Source organism: Chelmon rostratus, chromosome 14, assembly GCF_017976325.1.
Source record: "Chelmon rostratus isolate fCheRos1 chromosome 14, fCheRos1.pri, whole genome shotgun sequence".
Classification (NCBI taxonomy): Eukaryota; Metazoa; Chordata; class Actinopteri; order Chaetodontiformes; family Chaetodontidae; genus Chelmon; species Chelmon rostratus.
The window spans coordinates 12,822,808-12,839,511 of NC_055671.1; the positions used below are offsets into that span (position 1 = coordinate 12,822,808).

The 16,704-nt window shown below is 41.3% G+C and overlaps 2 protein-coding genes across 3 annotated transcripts; one reads left to right on the top strand and one right to left on the bottom strand.

Moving 5' to 3' along the window:
• Window positions 1-21: 21 nt before the first annotated feature.
• proser1 (proline and serine rich 1) lies at window positions 22-10,361 on the bottom strand. 2 transcript variants are annotated; one of them, XM_041952041.1, is made up of 12 exons: window positions 9,736-10,361; window positions 9,577-9,642; window positions 8,923-8,991; window positions 8,611-8,705; window positions 8,410-8,503; window positions 7,985-8,095; window positions 7,727-7,828; window positions 6,786-6,864; window positions 6,410-6,502; window positions 3,277-4,633; window positions 2,417-2,561; window positions 2,151-2,291 (listed from the first exon to the last, which is right to left on the bottom strand). In XM_041952041.1, exons 1-12 carry the CDS (start codon window positions 9,778-9,780, stop codon window positions 2,166-2,168), a joined length of 2,382 nt encoding a protein of 793 aa, XP_041807975.1. In that variant the 5' UTR covers window positions 9,781-10,361; the 3' UTR covers window positions 2,151-2,165. The 2 variants fall into 2 exon arrangements, with proteins under 2 accessions (XP_041807976.1, XP_041807975.1); XM_041952042.1 differs by lacking the exon at window positions 6,410-6,502 and having other exon boundaries at window positions 22-2,291.
• Window positions 10,362-10,610: 249 nt separating this feature from the next.
• On the top strand, window positions 10,611-16,180 carry vps36 (vacuolar protein sorting 36 homolog). The gene is made up of 14 exons (XM_041952533.1): window positions 10,611-10,776; window positions 10,991-11,059; window positions 11,142-11,212; window positions 11,666-11,780; window positions 11,891-11,980; window positions 12,615-12,701; window positions 13,248-13,280; window positions 13,854-13,931; window positions 14,193-14,327; window positions 14,461-14,526; window positions 14,625-14,689; window positions 15,099-15,183; window positions 15,338-15,414; window positions 15,617-16,180. Exons 1-14 carry the CDS (start codon window positions 10,681-10,683, stop codon window positions 15,696-15,698), a joined length of 1,149 nt encoding a protein of 382 aa, XP_041808467.1. The 5' UTR covers window positions 10,611-10,680; the 3' UTR covers window positions 15,699-16,180.
• The last annotated feature ends 524 nt before the right edge of the window (window positions 16,181-16,704 follow it).

Here is a 16,704-nt window from a genome sequence, read left to right on the forward strand (position 1 = left end):
GATACGTGCTGGAAAATGATATCTGGAAGTGGCAGTGAAGATGTGTTTATTAGCTTCCGTTTCATTTTTTCAATACTGTTTTTTACAACCTGTTATTAATACTTCATGAGAACATAGACAGATCAAAAGAAAAGGAAGTCAACATTTCCGTTCCTGCACCTGCTGTAGTGCGAGCGAACTTGATTCTTAAATTACTGGCACTAGTTGCCTCTACAATAAATAGCACAGTAAAGGATTCAATAGTGATATAAACATTAAAATTGCTCACTGAAATGATAGAAATCAAAAAAATGTAAGGATTTGATCGGCTTTGGGAAAGAATATGTCCTATTCTGTAGATGAAGAAACTGACATTCTTACAAAAAGCAAAACTACATAAAGTCAGATTAAATGGGCCTTGAAATTAAACTGATCACAGTTTAAAATTTTTAAGAAACTGCAGACTCTTTATAAATTTTCATCATATTGCTGATGTTAATTTAATAGGTTTGGTCGACCAGAAACAAGCCATCAAAGTCTGAATAGAATGGAAAAAATTGCTAAAATGGTTAATTGTCCCATGAGATAGCATAACTGGGCGTCAGAGGTCTTATGACTGACACCAATGATAGCATCACCTGTGTGTTGTGCAATATGACAGGTACTTATGATAAGCACCATACAGAGCACTGACTGGACTGTAAATTCAATGTAACACAATAATAATTGCATATCAATGAAGGTATTTGGTGACCACAGATTATCTGGTCATGCTGAGGCTTTAGCTTGTAATAGCTAACAACTATCCTGGAAAATCCTTAATTGACATGAACTGTTACTTTTAACCCCTTACCACGTTTTTACCATTTTCTTTACATTTTTTTAAACTACAGCATGTGCAATTTATCAGACTGTTAGACCCCTTTTAATCTCGGCACACTCATTTTAAAAAAAGTGATTGCTACACCTCTTCGGAAGCAAATAGCAGCTGCCCTCCAACTGTAGGATCTGCATGTCCAGTGAGTGTCCTCACTAAGCTGCATTAAATTCTTTTCCATGCAGTGTTTCCAATATTTTGTCCACCCTCAGTAAATATATTTTTTTTTACAGGCTTTCCTGATAGCCGTGGTTCGCACACAGAGATACAGCAACGGCTACAGCGACCAGCAGTTTACTGACAAAATAAAACAGGTGCAAATACAAAAAAAGGGCAGAACAGACAAAAACAACACAGTGTAACAAACATGTCTATTACTCTCAAAAAGTAACTGTCTCTGAGTATACTGAGGTGTACAGTAAATGAAATAAAATCACCAGTTTCACTATGTTGCAAAGCATTCATGGAGAATACAGACATTTCACATCTCCAGTCCACAAACTGTATCAATAAACGCTTCAGGTTGTTCTCGGCAACATCTGCATACAGTACGTTCGGTCAAATACTGTAAAAACAGTACTAGCAGGGCGACCTCTGTCAAAAAGAACTTTGTAAAAATGTAAACTGCCGACAGCCACAAGTGTGTGTTCACTAAAAACAACAGAAAAATGAGTGGCACGGCCATACGCAAGTTTTTGTGTACAACACGGCCACTCCTGACACGGCACGAGCATTAAAAATATTCATGGCGTGCCCGACTGTGCCACACGACTCAATATACCATAAGTCACCTAAAAATTTCATGTCAGAATACAATATTCAATTCAGGACAATTGATCAGTATCATAAGCATGTCCTTTCCACTGAGACTGGACATGAAACACTACATGAGGATACTGTTAAGTCATTACATGATATCATGTACATTTTTCAATTTTTCTATAATTCATTATTCACTAATAAATGTTGATAAACTTGATTAAAAGCAGCCAAGTCCCGCTAACATTAAAACCAGTCACAGTCTACTTGTAAAACTACAACTTTGACAACTGATATTTACAACTGTTAACTATGAATTATATAAGACATACATCATCACCCCTGAACACTACGGCTGTTTTCTCAGTAGTGTTCCTTGCAAGTCACTCTGGCTGTAACGTATGCATTACTGAAACTCTCCAATCTGCCTTGTGCTCCTCAGGGTTCAAGGCAAAAAAAATAACACATCGACCGCCCGAGGGGTGGGGCAGGGTGTGCGACAGGCGTCAGCGTGTAAGAGTAATCTGTGTTTCTGAGTGTATTGTAGTTTTCACTGCCAACCCAACTGGGGGTGCAGGCCTGGTTGGAGGGGGAACGGGTTTCCTGGGCCTGGTGGGTAGTTTGTGAAGCTGTTGGGCTGAGGAGGAAAGCTCTCCAAGGCAGATGTGGGATGAGCCTGGAACAAGACAAAGAGACAGTGTTACTGCTGCTATGAGATTTTATCAAACCGACATTCAAATACTTTTTACTGTGTGTGTGTGTGTGTGTGTGTGTGTGTGTGTGTGTGGGTGGGTGTCGTACCTGCAGCAGGGCAGACTGCATGGTTGGGTTGTGGAGGCCACCAAGGGCAGCAGGGGAGGCAGAGGGAGAGAAGCCTGGTACAGCAGGGAAGGACAGCAAACCGGGAAACCCGCTGTTTCCTGGAGGCTGGAGTCCACTGCTCAACCTGAAACACACGGAATAATTACTGTCACATGACACACAATGTTACGTTAAGTGCAACATCAAGCATTCATTTCCATCAATTTCTAACATTAGTGGATAGAAAACAGGAACATACGTATATTATATATAATAGGACTCTTATTGAAAATTGTTTTTGCTGTACTTTAAAGATATACTATGTAGGAATAGTTTTGTCAACCATTTACAGCTTCCTCTTAGTCATTCAAGGGCACCACCTGCCCTTCAAAGCATGAAAAGTTGATTAAAGGTGAGACATGTGCTTCCAAGCACGTGTCATTGACAAGAGTATGCTAAATATATGGCTGACAATAATCACCCAGTAGGGTTGCCAAAGAACTCCTTCAGACAACGGCAGACGCAATTGTACAAACGGACTTTGCACTTGAGAGGTGAAGTTTTTCCACTTAGCAAATAAAATCCAAAGTGGAAAATCGATATGAATGATTTATGATGTTATTGGACCAGGAGATGGAAACAAATGTCACATGATTAGCCAATTCTGACTGCTAACTACTGAGTTTACAAGTAGTAGAGCATAAAATATGACATTCAACATCAGTTGCTGCTATGTTCTTTTCAATTAAAATAAAATAAAATATCAGGAAATCAATATGAAATCATTAAGTTTATGTCAGATTATTCATATGACATGGCTTCTGTATAGTGGGCAGTACAAATGTTCAAAGCTCACATACCCTGGCTGGAAGTTGGAGCTGAAAGCAGATGCAAAGCCTGGTAAAACTGGCGATGATGACGGAACTCCAGCCGCGGCTGCTGCTGCGGCAGCTACTGCCTGCAGCGGCGCCACCGATGCTACTGAAGATGGAGTGGCCCCTGTCAGTCCCATGAAAGAAGACAACACAGGGCTCCCAGCACTGTGCCCTCCTGAAACCCCTAATCCTGGGAAGGCAGCGGGGCTAGGGCCAGGTGGAAGGCCTGGGAATATAGAGGGGGCAGAGGTGAGGCCCAGACCGAAAGGGGAGGCCGCACTGGCGGCGGCGTTGGAAGCCAGGCCTTGGTAGATGGAGGTTGGTGGATGGTTAGAGATGTTGCTGGTGGGAGGCATTGCTGGCATGGATGCGGGGATGGTGGAAGGAGGGAGAGAGGAAGAGAGGGAGGGAAAGGGGGACAAGCCAGGATAATGAGTGGGTGCTGGGCTGGATGACAGAGCTTGGAGGCCGGTGATAGCAACAGGACTAGAGAGAGAGACTTGAGGAGAACCTGAGGGATGTGACAGGCCGAAGGAACGTGCCAGGGCGGCCTGCGCAGGACCCGGCACCACCAGAGAGCTAACAGAAGGCGTGCCAGAGCGAGAGGTGCCCTTGAAAGCAGAGGGAATGGGGCTGCTACTGCCACTGTTACTACCCCCAGTGTGTCTGTTCAGGACTCCAGCCGCAGCCATGGCAGCCTGGACCTGTGCAGAATGAACAGGGGAGGGTTTGGGACTGAGGCCTGGGGTGGAACAGCTCGGAATAACTGGAGTGGATGATCCAGGAGTGAGAGATGGTGGCCCAGAGGGGGTGTAGCTTCGGATCACTGACCCAGAGGGGTTACCTGCTTGTGGATGCATACCAGGGAGGGTGGGTCCTGACTGGTGGTCTGTGGAAAAAACCTTCTGCTGAGCTGGGCCCATGGAGTTCGTCTGAGATAAGAGGTCTGGGCCACTGCGGGAGGAAGCAGGGGTACCAGGTCGGGAAACGGCATGGAAGGGGGAAGAGGAGAAGCTACCGGGGATAGGAGTTCCACAAGGGGTGCCGGAAGGGGTGTGGGCTTTAATGACAGATGAGGGTGTGGGTGTAGCATGGCCACTGGGGGTCTGTGGGCCTGCTTTGATCACAGACGGGGACGGAGCAGGGGAGGGCGAGGGGGCTTTGGGGTTGTGAGAGGGCACCATGCCGGGGAAAACTGGTGTGATAGGGGTCGTGGGGGTCGGCTGGGCAGGAGAGGCCTGGTGTGGGACAGGGGTAGAAGGCGTGGACCCATGAGGAATGAGCAGAGGCCCGCTGTTGACTCCAGGTGTGGTGTTCTGCGGATTGCCCGGTTTGGCGTAACCTGGAGGCATTAAAAGTTCAGAGTTGGTGGGAAGAGTAATCTGAAATCATGACTACTTAGTTACATGAAATGATATTTTTTTTGGTATCTCTGAGCAGTAGTGTTATTGTTTTGTTCTGTTGTTATTTCAGAATGGATTAAAATCCAACAAACTATTGTGGAAGAAGCGATCCACTCACATCTTAAAAAAAAAAAGACAGACACAGCAAGTAGGAACAGTGAGAGAGCATACCTGCGTGCAACTTATTACATGGATATTCCAACAATTTTCAAGATTGAATATGTCTTATTCTTACCTTTGGGGAAACGTTTTAATAGCCTGATAACCTCAAATTGACTTTCAGCAAACACCGTTCTTATCTCAAGGCTTCTTTGGACATTTGTCAATTTCATGAAACTTGAGACGTATTTGCACTTACGACCACATATCTCCCCAAAGGCCCATAAAGATGTATTTCAACTGTGAAAACTGATGAGACAGTGCGTTCAAAAAAATAAGTTATCCCAAGCAATGCATGTTAAATGCCAGCACACAGCATGACTCCAGAAAGAAAAACATTAATGACATTAGTTTGAGGCTATTCCCAGTCCAAGCAACTACAGATCCGTCCTCACAGTTCACCAAAAACATACTTCTACAATGACTGACCAGAAAACAGAAGTACTGGAACACTGTGGTGCAATACGACAGCCTTGAAAAAACATACCTTACTCACGGTGGATTAATTCAACAGAATTGTCTATTCTGTCTACTTTGTCCACAACCCCAATTCCAACGCAGTGTAAGACATACATAAAACACATTGTGATAATGTGCTAATCCTTTTTGACATATATTCAATTGAATACAGTGCAAAGACAATATATTTAATGTTTTACCTCATCAGCTTCATCGATTTAGGTCAACATGTGCTTATTCTGAATTGAAACAACTTGGAGCGGGGGCAATGAAAAACTGGGAAAGTTATGAAATGCTCCAAAAACACCTGTTTGAAACATTCCACAGGTAACCAGGTTCATTGGTAACAGGTGATGTGTCATGATTGGGTATTAAAGGAGCATCCTAGAAAGGCTCAGTAGTTCACAATTGAGGATGGAGCGAGGTTCACTTTGCACAAAACTGTGTAATCAAATAGTTAAACAATTTAAGAACAAGGTTTCTCAATGCACAATTGCAAGAAATGTGAGGATTTCACCATCTACAATCCGTAACATCATCAAAAGTTTCAGAGAATCCAAAGAAATCTGAGAGGCTGAAAACCAACACTGAATGGCCTTGGCCTTCGACCCCTCTGTGGGGGATACGACAGTGGAGACACCGGACTGTTCACAGGTCAAAAAGGATTTGAAAGGATTTGCACATCATTGCGTTCTGTTTTTATTTACGTTTTACACGTGTCCCATCTTTTGTGGAATTGGGGTTGCATTTGGAGGAGAAGAAAATAGTAGAAATACTGTATTATATCAAATATGCCTGAAAAGCAGTGGTTGCCGTGAATACAATACAATCTAATACGACAACACCCCCCTTAAAATATTCACAGAAGCTCTCCATCAGCTCTAAAAGAAAGGAATCCAATACACAGCTGTTATATTTGGGGTATTTTTCTGGTCACTCAGAGTATTCCAACAGATATAAGAAGCACATTTTTTTCCTGATAAAGGCTTCAAGCTTGAGAAGCGCAAGTAAGCAGCATGCCAGATAGTTAGGCAGCAAGCTTCAAGGAGTGTCTACTTGCAGTCAAACACGCACGCACACACACGCTCGACTCATACCTGCTACTTTGTGGGTGGAGTTGTAGGGGGGAGGGGGCACGTTGGCTGTTATAACCCCTCCCATAGAAACAAGGCCTGCGTTGTTGTACGCACCTAAGTAGCAGTTGCAAATATTAACAGCGTCCACCACACATTCATACATACGCACACAAACATGAGAATCACCCCACCACTGACTACACCTCAACCAATCCCACATAGAAGAAAAAAAAAACGCTTTACCAAAAACTCCCCCTATCTTTCATATCTGTTTTTTTTGTTGCTGAAGTTGTACACAGTGTGCGGCCACTGAACAGGGCAGGGGAGGGTACTGTCAGAACAGGTGTGTGTGTGTGTGTGTGTGTCCGTGTGTGTGGGTGGGTGGGTTGTTTCTTACTTGGTGCGATGGTAGCATGAGGTCGACACGGTGGAATAGGGTAGGGTACAGGCCGATGAGGGTTGTAGGTTGAAGGGAACTAGAAAAGAAAAAGACAAAAGATCTAAAACAGTTCACTGATCAGCCAATTCTGTACAGCAATGTGTTTTATATAAAGGTGACCAACCACTGCTCTGTATGGTCATATAAAAGCTAAGATGATGAGGAAAAATTTTAACGTTTACCAGAAGTCAAACGTCTATCATAATGTCATCAGTCACCAGAACAGTGTTCAAAGTTTTCATACTTTATGTCTGAATGTGAAGGGTGGCCGTTAATGTGCACTCTCACCCTGGTCTGTCATTAGCTTATAAACGACTTGACATGCAGTACCAGAGAAAAATTTCCACACCTTCTCAATCAATGGTTTTACTTTCTATTATTTTCTACATTGTAGATTAATACTGGTGATTCCAAAACTGTGAACTAACACATGGAATTGTGTGGTAAAAACAAAAACAAAATGTGTAAACTAAGTGAAATATGTTTCGTATTTAAGATTCTTCAAAGTGGCCACTTTTTGCTTTACTAATCAGACCAAAGTAAAGATTTCCACTGGTCTAATGTCCATTCTTTGTGTTTCTTGTTCTTCTTGCTGGTCTGGCTCAATAGTGGTTTCTTTGGAGCAGTTCGACCATAAAGGCCGTTTACTACATAACTCCATGTGTTCTTTCATAGCTGTGTGTTCAGTATTAATCTACAATGTAGAAAATTATTTAAAAAAAAGAAATAATAAAGGAAAACCATAGAAAGAGACTGTATGTCCAAACCTTGAATTTTTCATCATGTGCACTTAATGCAACTAAGTCATGTGAGGCCTCATCACTCAGTCATGAGATTTTTCTGTGGCTTCCTGACACTATTACAGCATTGCTGCCAGTGATTCCTATTCCAGTGCTTACAGGTTTGAATGGTCCAGTAATGCGAGAAGCAATTCCTTTCCCCTCCGTATTGCTAGATGTGTCCTCTTTCTTTTCACCTTCCTTCTTTAATGGAGGGATTCCCTGTGATTATAAACAAAATAAACAATTTCCCATGGTCACGTTTATTTTGATCAGACAAAAATACAACAAAAAAAAAAATTAATTGTGCTGTCCACTCCAGGTTAAATTGTGGGGACCTACCAAATACCAGAAATATAGAGGCCAGCCCATACTTACAGGGAATGTGCCACTGACCAGGCTGGGTCTGCCTTTAGGATATGGATTTCCTGGTATTATACCACAGGAGGAGATCATGGCTACAGGAGCCTTGCAGCCAACCTTACACACCTAGAGAGACAGAAGTATTGTCATTTTAGAAATTGTGTTCCTACATTAAAGATATTATAATTATTATGGAATTCAAAGATAAAGCATTAACTCATGCAGACTACCACTGCTTTTCGATTTTTTAATAGCAACAATTACTCGTCCCTGTACATCTCACTAAGCAACAGTTATTTCCTGGGATTTCATGGCTACCAAAGGGACTCCACAAGGTCTTTTGACACCAGGACATACACATACAGTTCACAAACAGGCTTTATATGGTCACATAGCTAGAACACAAGTCCATGACGATGAATTTTTATAGGTTAACTTACTTGCTCCAGTATCCTGCGAGCCCGTTTCTTCTCAGACAGGTGTATGCGAAAGAGATCCTCCACAGGACGATAATTCTGAGCATCTGAAATGTTCCTGTGTACAAACAGTAATCCAATATTTAATGAGAAACCAATTAATGTAACAGTTTCATGACTGACTGGACCAAACAGGCTGATATTACATTTTTAAAATGTACTCACAAAGCTATTAGTTCTAGGACAATCAGTCTGTCCTTTGAGAAGGTGAAGCAATTGAGGATATTTGCAACTTTGGTTGTAGGGATCGCAACCATTTTCTATGGCAAAAGAAGGAGAAGAAGCATGTTTAATAAACATTTTAAAAATACCAATAACAGAGGTGGCAATTAATCACAATTAACACATGTTTCAAAGTTTCAATAAAATTAGTGTTGAAGCTGTTTTTACACACTTCTTTTTCTATTTTTTTCATGAACGATAAAGGGATAAACATATTCATGCAAACCACAATGACTTAAAACCCCTGTTACTCACATGCTGCAGAGCTTTAACTGCTTTGACCTGCGGTTCTGCCCATGAGAAGTACTTCAGTATCTCCATCACCTGCAGATGTTCCAAGACAGTGTTACAATTTACAGTAGAGCTGTACTGCTCACCTATGGAAGTAGTATGAAAGGCCAAAACAATTTATCTCAACTTGGTCTTATCTTTGTAGCTAAAAATAAAGGAGGAGGAAAAGAGTTTTCCACACACATACACATTTGTTTGGCATGGAATAATATTTGCAAATACATATTCATCCTCAGTATGCACTAGTTCCAACAAAGTTTTTGTGATTACATCAATTTACACTTGTGCCAAAATGCCGTAACTGAAACACACATGTTCCATTTACTGCAAAATTCAATTATACAATCTACACATATGCAGCATTTGGTGCAAGGTAAATCAAGAAATTAATGGGTCCTACTGAGGCATACGGATTAATTATAGAACTATAGTTCTATTTCATCCCGTTGGAGAACCTTATGGCACAAACTGTGAAAGATTTTGCAAATTTGTGGGAACCCTGTTCATCTGGTGTGGTAAAATACAGTATGCGGTAAACTGGAGGTTCCACGGGGTTTCTCACTGCGGACAAACTGAGAGGTACACATTACAAGACAGTGCTGCCGTTTGAACACTTACCTGCTCACTGGAGAAATATCCATGCACCTGCTCTATGGCCTTGATCCGCTGATCGGTCAAGACGCACTGAAACAAAGAATGAAGAATGACCAAAGGCCGAATCTGAGACGATTTCAAATTTTAAATCTGAAAGATAATTTGGGATGAAACACTCCTTACCTTTCTTATTTCATCCAAGACAATATCAAACGATTTCTTATCCATGTTCGTAGATTCAAACAAATGTTCGCCTCCTCGTCAATAAAGTTATTACACTATGCAACTGGTAAATACACCTTTCACAATACAACAGATAGAATCATTTAAGATAAAATGCATTCAGATGGCTTTAAGTCTAAAAACTATGTTAATGATCCAACGTAGCTAGTTGCAATTCATAATGCTGCGAAAGCATAATTTACAGCAATGACTAATCGCACTAACGTTAAATTATTAGCAACGTCATGAAGCTGCATGGTCTTCACAGTGGTTTATACGATACAACTTTCCGCCCGTGAACAATGACTTCAAAATAGGAGAAGCTGTGTCTGCAGTGCAAAACCTGTCTGCACCAGATTTATCCGCAGCTAACAACAAGCTAGCCAGCTACAGCTACCATAACTCTGAGCAGAGCTGAATAGAAACACACGAGAAAATGCGAAAATATATTTGCACATCTGTTCATTCAAGCTTAGTTGAAATCCGATGCTGGCGATAGTTACGACAAAGACCGAAAAATGTAAAAATTCATTTAAAACAGTTCAAAATAACGTGCTCGGAAAGCTAGCAGTCTTGCTAGCTTCCACTGACAGCTGGCGCTAGTAACGTCAACACAGAAAAGGACCCCTCTGAGGCAGCCTGTAAGAAAAGACACATTGTGCAACAAATTATTTAAAGAAAAAACAAAAAACAGTTAGTTTGAATAATATCATCAGTGAAAAAGAGTTGATTTCTAGTCTTTACTATGAGAATTTCACTGTGCTTTAAGTCAAATCATTTTTTATGTTGTATTTTAGTGTTTTTCTGCAGGCAGTATCAGGTCAGTTATGCACAGCGTACAGGAAGTAAACATAAAATGGATCTCGGCAGCAGAGTAGAATAAGGAATTGTAATAATTGAGTGAAAATGGACCGCTTTTCGTGGTCGAATGGGCTCTTAGAAATAAACGAAACGTTAGTGATTCAGCAGCGAGGGGTCAGACTGTATGATGGTGATGATAAGGTATAGCTTTGTTTTCTGATTGCTGAGTTTGTGGCCTGACACAACACAGCACTTAAAACTTAAATAATGTTAATAAGAAGGCAGCAATGCGGTGCACATAAGGTTCTGATGAAGTTCAGATAGGTCATTATGATTTAGCGGGGTTAAATGTCTAGTGTAAGCTGATTATAACGCGATAAGTGACATGCCATGTGTTTTCCTGTCATTTTACCAGGCTAAGCTGGATGTTGGAGTTGCCTTGTTGAGCACCCATCGGTTGATCTGGAGGGACGTTAAAAATCATGTAAGACAGCAGAAAACGCTACAAACTGACAGATTTTTTACATTTTGTATTTGGCTTTCCTGATAACTCTTGCCCCCTGTAGGAATGCTGCATAGCCATGCCGCTGTCACAGATCATCTTCTTTGAGGAGCAGGCTGCAGGAATAGGAAAGAGGTGAGAGTCACTAAATAAATGCAATGAAAACAGGGTTTTGCTTATTAAAAAACACGTAAATGCCTAATTTGACCATAAACTCTTAAATCAAGGTCCACTTACTAGCTTTTTCTGGAGCTTGCAACTGCATCTCATTGTCTTCCTCAGCATCCATGAACAGTGGATGGAGTTTGTTTGCTTTGTCATGGAGATGGCTCAAATGTGATGACGTGAATTTAGTAGGTAACTTTGGTCACGTGATAACTGGTTGTTGTATGTGGGAAGAAGATTCTAGTCCCTTGCAGTTAAAAGCTTCGGAAAAATTGGTAGTTGGAGCTTGAGTTAAGATTGTTTTGGCAAAACAACATTTCCACAGTCAAGAATGAACATCCACATTTAACAGCAACAATAATTTCAAAGTGGTAAATTGTTTTCATCATCATCCATTTCATTGTTGCATCGTTGTTGCTGTAGTGCAAAAATAGTTATCCATCTGCACCCAACGCCTGCCAACAAGGAGCCAGGTCCCTACCAACACAGCAAGTACTCCTTCATCAAGCTGTCCTTCAAAGAGCATGGGCAGATTGAGGTAGCCCCACTTACACATGTAGCTAAAATGGCTTTTTGTTTGCACTTTTTGTACCTACTGCTCTGAGACTCTTTATTACCTGGAGCTGACATGATGTCATCTGCGTGCAGTTTTACAGGAGGCTAACAGAGGAAATGACTCAGAAGAGATGGGAGAATACTCCAGTTTCACAGCCCATCCCAACAGGCACAGGCTCTCAGGTTAGAATCTAAACCCCCTCATCAGACTAGAGCCTCTTCCTTTCCGCTGTTTTATATTTCTGGAATTTGTTTGATTGAGATGCCAGAAGGTTGCAGGATTTGTTTCCACACCGCTAAAACTGTATCAGCCAAAGCGTCACTCAACAGGTGCAACACCTCTGTTAATTCAAATTACGTTCCACAGGATGGCAGTGTTGTCAATATACTCTTGGCCTCGACAGTTAGAATAGTCAGAAATTCTTTCTTTAGGGCTTTTCAAACAGTAGTATTGGTATGCATGTTGTAGATTTGCTGTTTTCATTCTTATTCACTGATATATGAAATTAGATATATTGTCCCATAGCAGGACTCGCACCAAAGTTAAAAAAAAAAAAAAAAGCTTTTGTGTTGCCAGTTGCACTCATTTTACTTGCATTATTGGCATGTGTCTCCAAATTAGATCACATTAATCTTATTTTGTTGGTACATTTTATGAAATTATTGTCGCTAAGATTCAGTAATGTAATGTAATCGCAGCCGACTGTTATTTGTTCCCTCTGCACTGTTTGTCTTTCCTCGTCCTTCAAGGACCAACTTTTTTAAAGTGCTCGTGTGTTTCACTACATGTGTTTTTCTTTCCTTTGTGGTCATGTAGGCAGGAAGGACGCGTGCAGTGGGGATTGTTGGCATTGAGAGGAAGATAGAGGAGAAGAGGAAAGAAACGGACAAAAACATTTCTGAGGTACCATAAAGCGAAAATACTGAAATACTGAGCAATGTGTCAAAATGGGAATTGTGGTTGTGTCGCTCTGATGTAGACTTAAGGTTTGAGTAGAAACTAAGTCAAGTAAACTGTGCGTCAACCTCCTTAAAGCTGAAGTTATGTATTTATCCTTCTTTTGATGAAAATGACTGTGAACTTACTAAGAATTCAGAATGTTTGACATTTGTCATGATCAGAATGAATTGTAACTGACATGAATTCAAGCTGACCAAAGACACCCATTAGACAACCATGAAGTTTTGTGTTCATAGAACAGCTGTTGGACTGACTGTTTGTATTTTAATATGAATCAAATCAAATGATGATATATATTTGGCTTTATGAAAGGTATGACATTGAATTAAATAGAGATTTAGGGCTAGGGAGAAGTGCATCATCAGCCAGAGGAGGGGTGATGATGCTGTGGAATGATATTTAAATGATCTCTGTAGCCATGAGGTTTTGTGGTTTTTTAATTGTGAACATTTTTGAGCACTCTTACTCATTTAGTATCTTTTTTTTCAGGCTTTTGAGGACCTCAGTAAGCTGATGGTGAAGGTAAAGAATGCTTTCCTCTGTATGTTCACATTTTCCTGTCATTGCTAATTTATAATGTAATTATTGACCTATTAGAAGTCTATGTTATGTATTCTATTGACAATCCTACTGTGGGATTGTTTAAACATCACAACCATAGATATCAAACCTGTGTGAAGCTCATATACAATCCCCATTCCAAAAATTCTGTGACTCATAATTAAAACAGAATGTAATAGTTTGCTAATCATTTTTGACATAAACTCAACTGAAAACAGTACAAAGACAACATATTTAATATTTTATCTCATCGCTTTTTCTGAATTTGATGCCACCAACAACACGTTTCAAACAAGTTGGGATGCTCCAAAAACACCTGTCTGGAACATTCCACAGGTAAACAGGTTGCTTGGTAACAAGTGATAGTATCATGATTGGGTGTGAAAGGAGCATCCTGGAAAGGCTCAGTCGTTCACAGGCGAGGATGGGGCGTTCACCACTTGTGAACACATGATTGTATAAACTACATCGGATTGGATTTGGGGGTGTACTGCTATTCAGTGGAATTAGCTGAGGTATCGTCTTCTCTAACAGGCCAAAGAGATGGTGGAGCTGTCCAGATCTATTGCGAATAAGATCAAAGACAAGCAGGGAGACATAACAGAAGATGAGGTAAGAACTTGCAAACAGAAAGAGGAGGACAGGTGATGTAGTCTTGAAACAGTGGACTTGCGGCAATAGCTCCCTTTGATTGTAAAAGCCTCCAAGTCAAACTCTCCAGCTTCACTGGGCCAGTTTGCACACGACTTGTCAAATGGGAGGCCTGATGCACATATGTACATAACAATAGTGTTACAACATGATGCAGTTACACTGTGCAATTTAATTTTCAAGTAGCTGGCTATTCATTAACAGCTGTGCTCTGCTTTATAGACAATCCGCTTTAAGTCCTACCTGCTGAGCATGGGTATTGCCAACCCTGTTACTAGGGAAACGCATGGATCAGGTACACATTACCATTTGCAGCTGGCTAAGCAACTGGGAGACATGCTACAGGCCCCTCTGGAGGTAGGTGTGTCGCATGTTTTACATCTACACAGGCTAAGATCATACACTCAGTTAAACCTTACTTTCGTCTCCATTTTTATTCTCTTGCTGAATCTATTTGTCTCACTCATTCTACTGTTTCCTGCTTTCTCAGGAGCGTGGCGGTATGATGGCTCTCACTGAGGTGTACTGCCTCGTCAATCGTGCCAGAGGAATGGAGGTGATGCTCTCATAGGTGCACAAATTCACGCTTCACGCAAATTGTAGTCTTTGTTGCCCTGTCAGATACTGAAGTTCCCCTTTTTCCTCTTTCCACAGCTTTTATCCCCAGAAGATTTGCTGAACGCGTGCAAGATGTTTGAGTCGTTGAAGCTCCCACTGAGGTGAGCTTGAGTTTTGTTTGTGATGTTTAATTTATCTGCACACAGTTTCATGCATTCGTTTATGTATATAGACCAGGCTATATATTCCTATTAAAGGAATATATAGGGCAGGCTTGGCGCCTGCTTCACAAAGGCCAGGCTCTTCCTGCCCAGCTTCCTGTTGTTGGAAGTGGTGTCCAGCCCTCTGTGACTGTCATTTCCTGTCACTTCCTGGGGTTTCAAAAGAAACACTGGGCTGTTTCCTTACTACGCTGGTCCTAGTAGCCCCCACACTGGTTGCTGTTCTTTAGCCATGTCCCTATTTAAGCTTAATAAAAGATCACTTCAGTACAAATCTGTCAGATCTCTCTCTTTGACTCTCTCTCACACACACACACTCTTTCGTTCATCTGTCTTGCCTTCTTTGTAGGCTGCGTGTGTTTGACAGTGGTGTGATGGTGGTCCAGCTGCAGTCTCACAGCGAGGAGGAAATGATCGCCTCAGCACTGGACAATGTAAGCTTTACCATCACAAACATTATGCTGACACTGACGTGGTCTAGACAGCATGCTATCCCAGATATATATTATTTCTACAAATAAGTCACAGTCAAAGTTTTATCTTATCCTCCATCTTGTCTCTGTATTTCTGCATCTTCCTCTTCTACAGGTGTCAGACAAAGGCTCTTTGACAGCAGAGGAGTTTGCGAAGCTCCTGGGTCTCTCCGTTCTTCTGTCTAAAGAGCGGTAAGTTGACTCGCAGGTGCAGATGAGCAAAAGTGAAACACTTTACCAAGACTCATCCTGCCAGTGTCGCTGTTTTACGACACACTGTTGTTATAACAATGAGAGTATTGTATTCAGTGGTCTTCGCTTTGCAGTTAATAGTTCTTCACTGCTGCATTTTGTCACACATGTTTCTGCTTCTTAATTTCTTTGTCTCCTCCAGGTTGTTGCTGGCTGAGAAGATGGGCCACTTGTGTAGAGACGACTCCGTCGAGGGTTTGAGATTCTACCCAAACCTCTTTTGAGCAGTTCACTGTCATCATTGTTGAGATAATAACTCAAACTAAGTAAAAAGTTGCACTGTTTCTGCTGATAGATTGGATGCATTGAAAACAGTCTTCTTACCACTACATGTATATACAGGCGTACTGCAGCGGAGTGCCTGCTGTGCTTTGAGTGCACTAATGTATCTTTCCTATGATTATTGAACAGTCGGTGTTCTGTTAGTGGTAGATCTCTGCAAATCCACTGGAGATGGTACCAGCTATTTTCTATCTAGGTCTAAGAGGAAAAGAAAAGTTTATCAAGAAGATGCTTTTCCAGAAACTCTTCAAGAAACTGCAAACACTGAACTTGCAGCAAAGTGTTCCCAGATTTTCATCACATGTGTTTAGTAATAAATCGGTTTGGGAAAACTGACTTAATGTGATATCGTTTTTTGCAACACTCTGATTTCGAGTTTCGTTGATGACATGTTTTTGTGTTGCACAGCTTCTAACCCCACCGCCACACATCACATGTTTTCAGAAGCAGAAAATACATTTGTTTAATAAATGATTAAGGAATGAAGCTTGTCATGCCGTCTCATCTTCTGAGGAAGGAGAGAACATCCCCAGAGCTAAATACCCCACTTTATGTTCAAGAGGAAGATAAAATAACATGCCTGATCTGCTGTCAGCTTGGTTCACAGGATATAAAATATAGGGCACACTTCCAAATGTCATTCTTCAGGCAATTAGTGTCTTCATCGCAGAGATCGCGTTATAAAAATTCCAGTTGTGACTGTTTTGAAGCCAAACTAGAAAGTAAGCGTCTTATTAATTGGCACAGTGAAGTGCCTGGAAATCACTTAATCATATCTACTGACAGTATATCATAAAGTGGAGCTGCAGAGGTCGTAATGAATGTGTGAAATACGAGCATACTATTAAGTTAAAGTAGCTGCGTGTCTAAATGTTGCTGCTGGGAGTGTTACCACTGTGCTTTTGTTTTTTTAATCCCATGTGCGTCCCTGTAGGGCTTTTTACACAC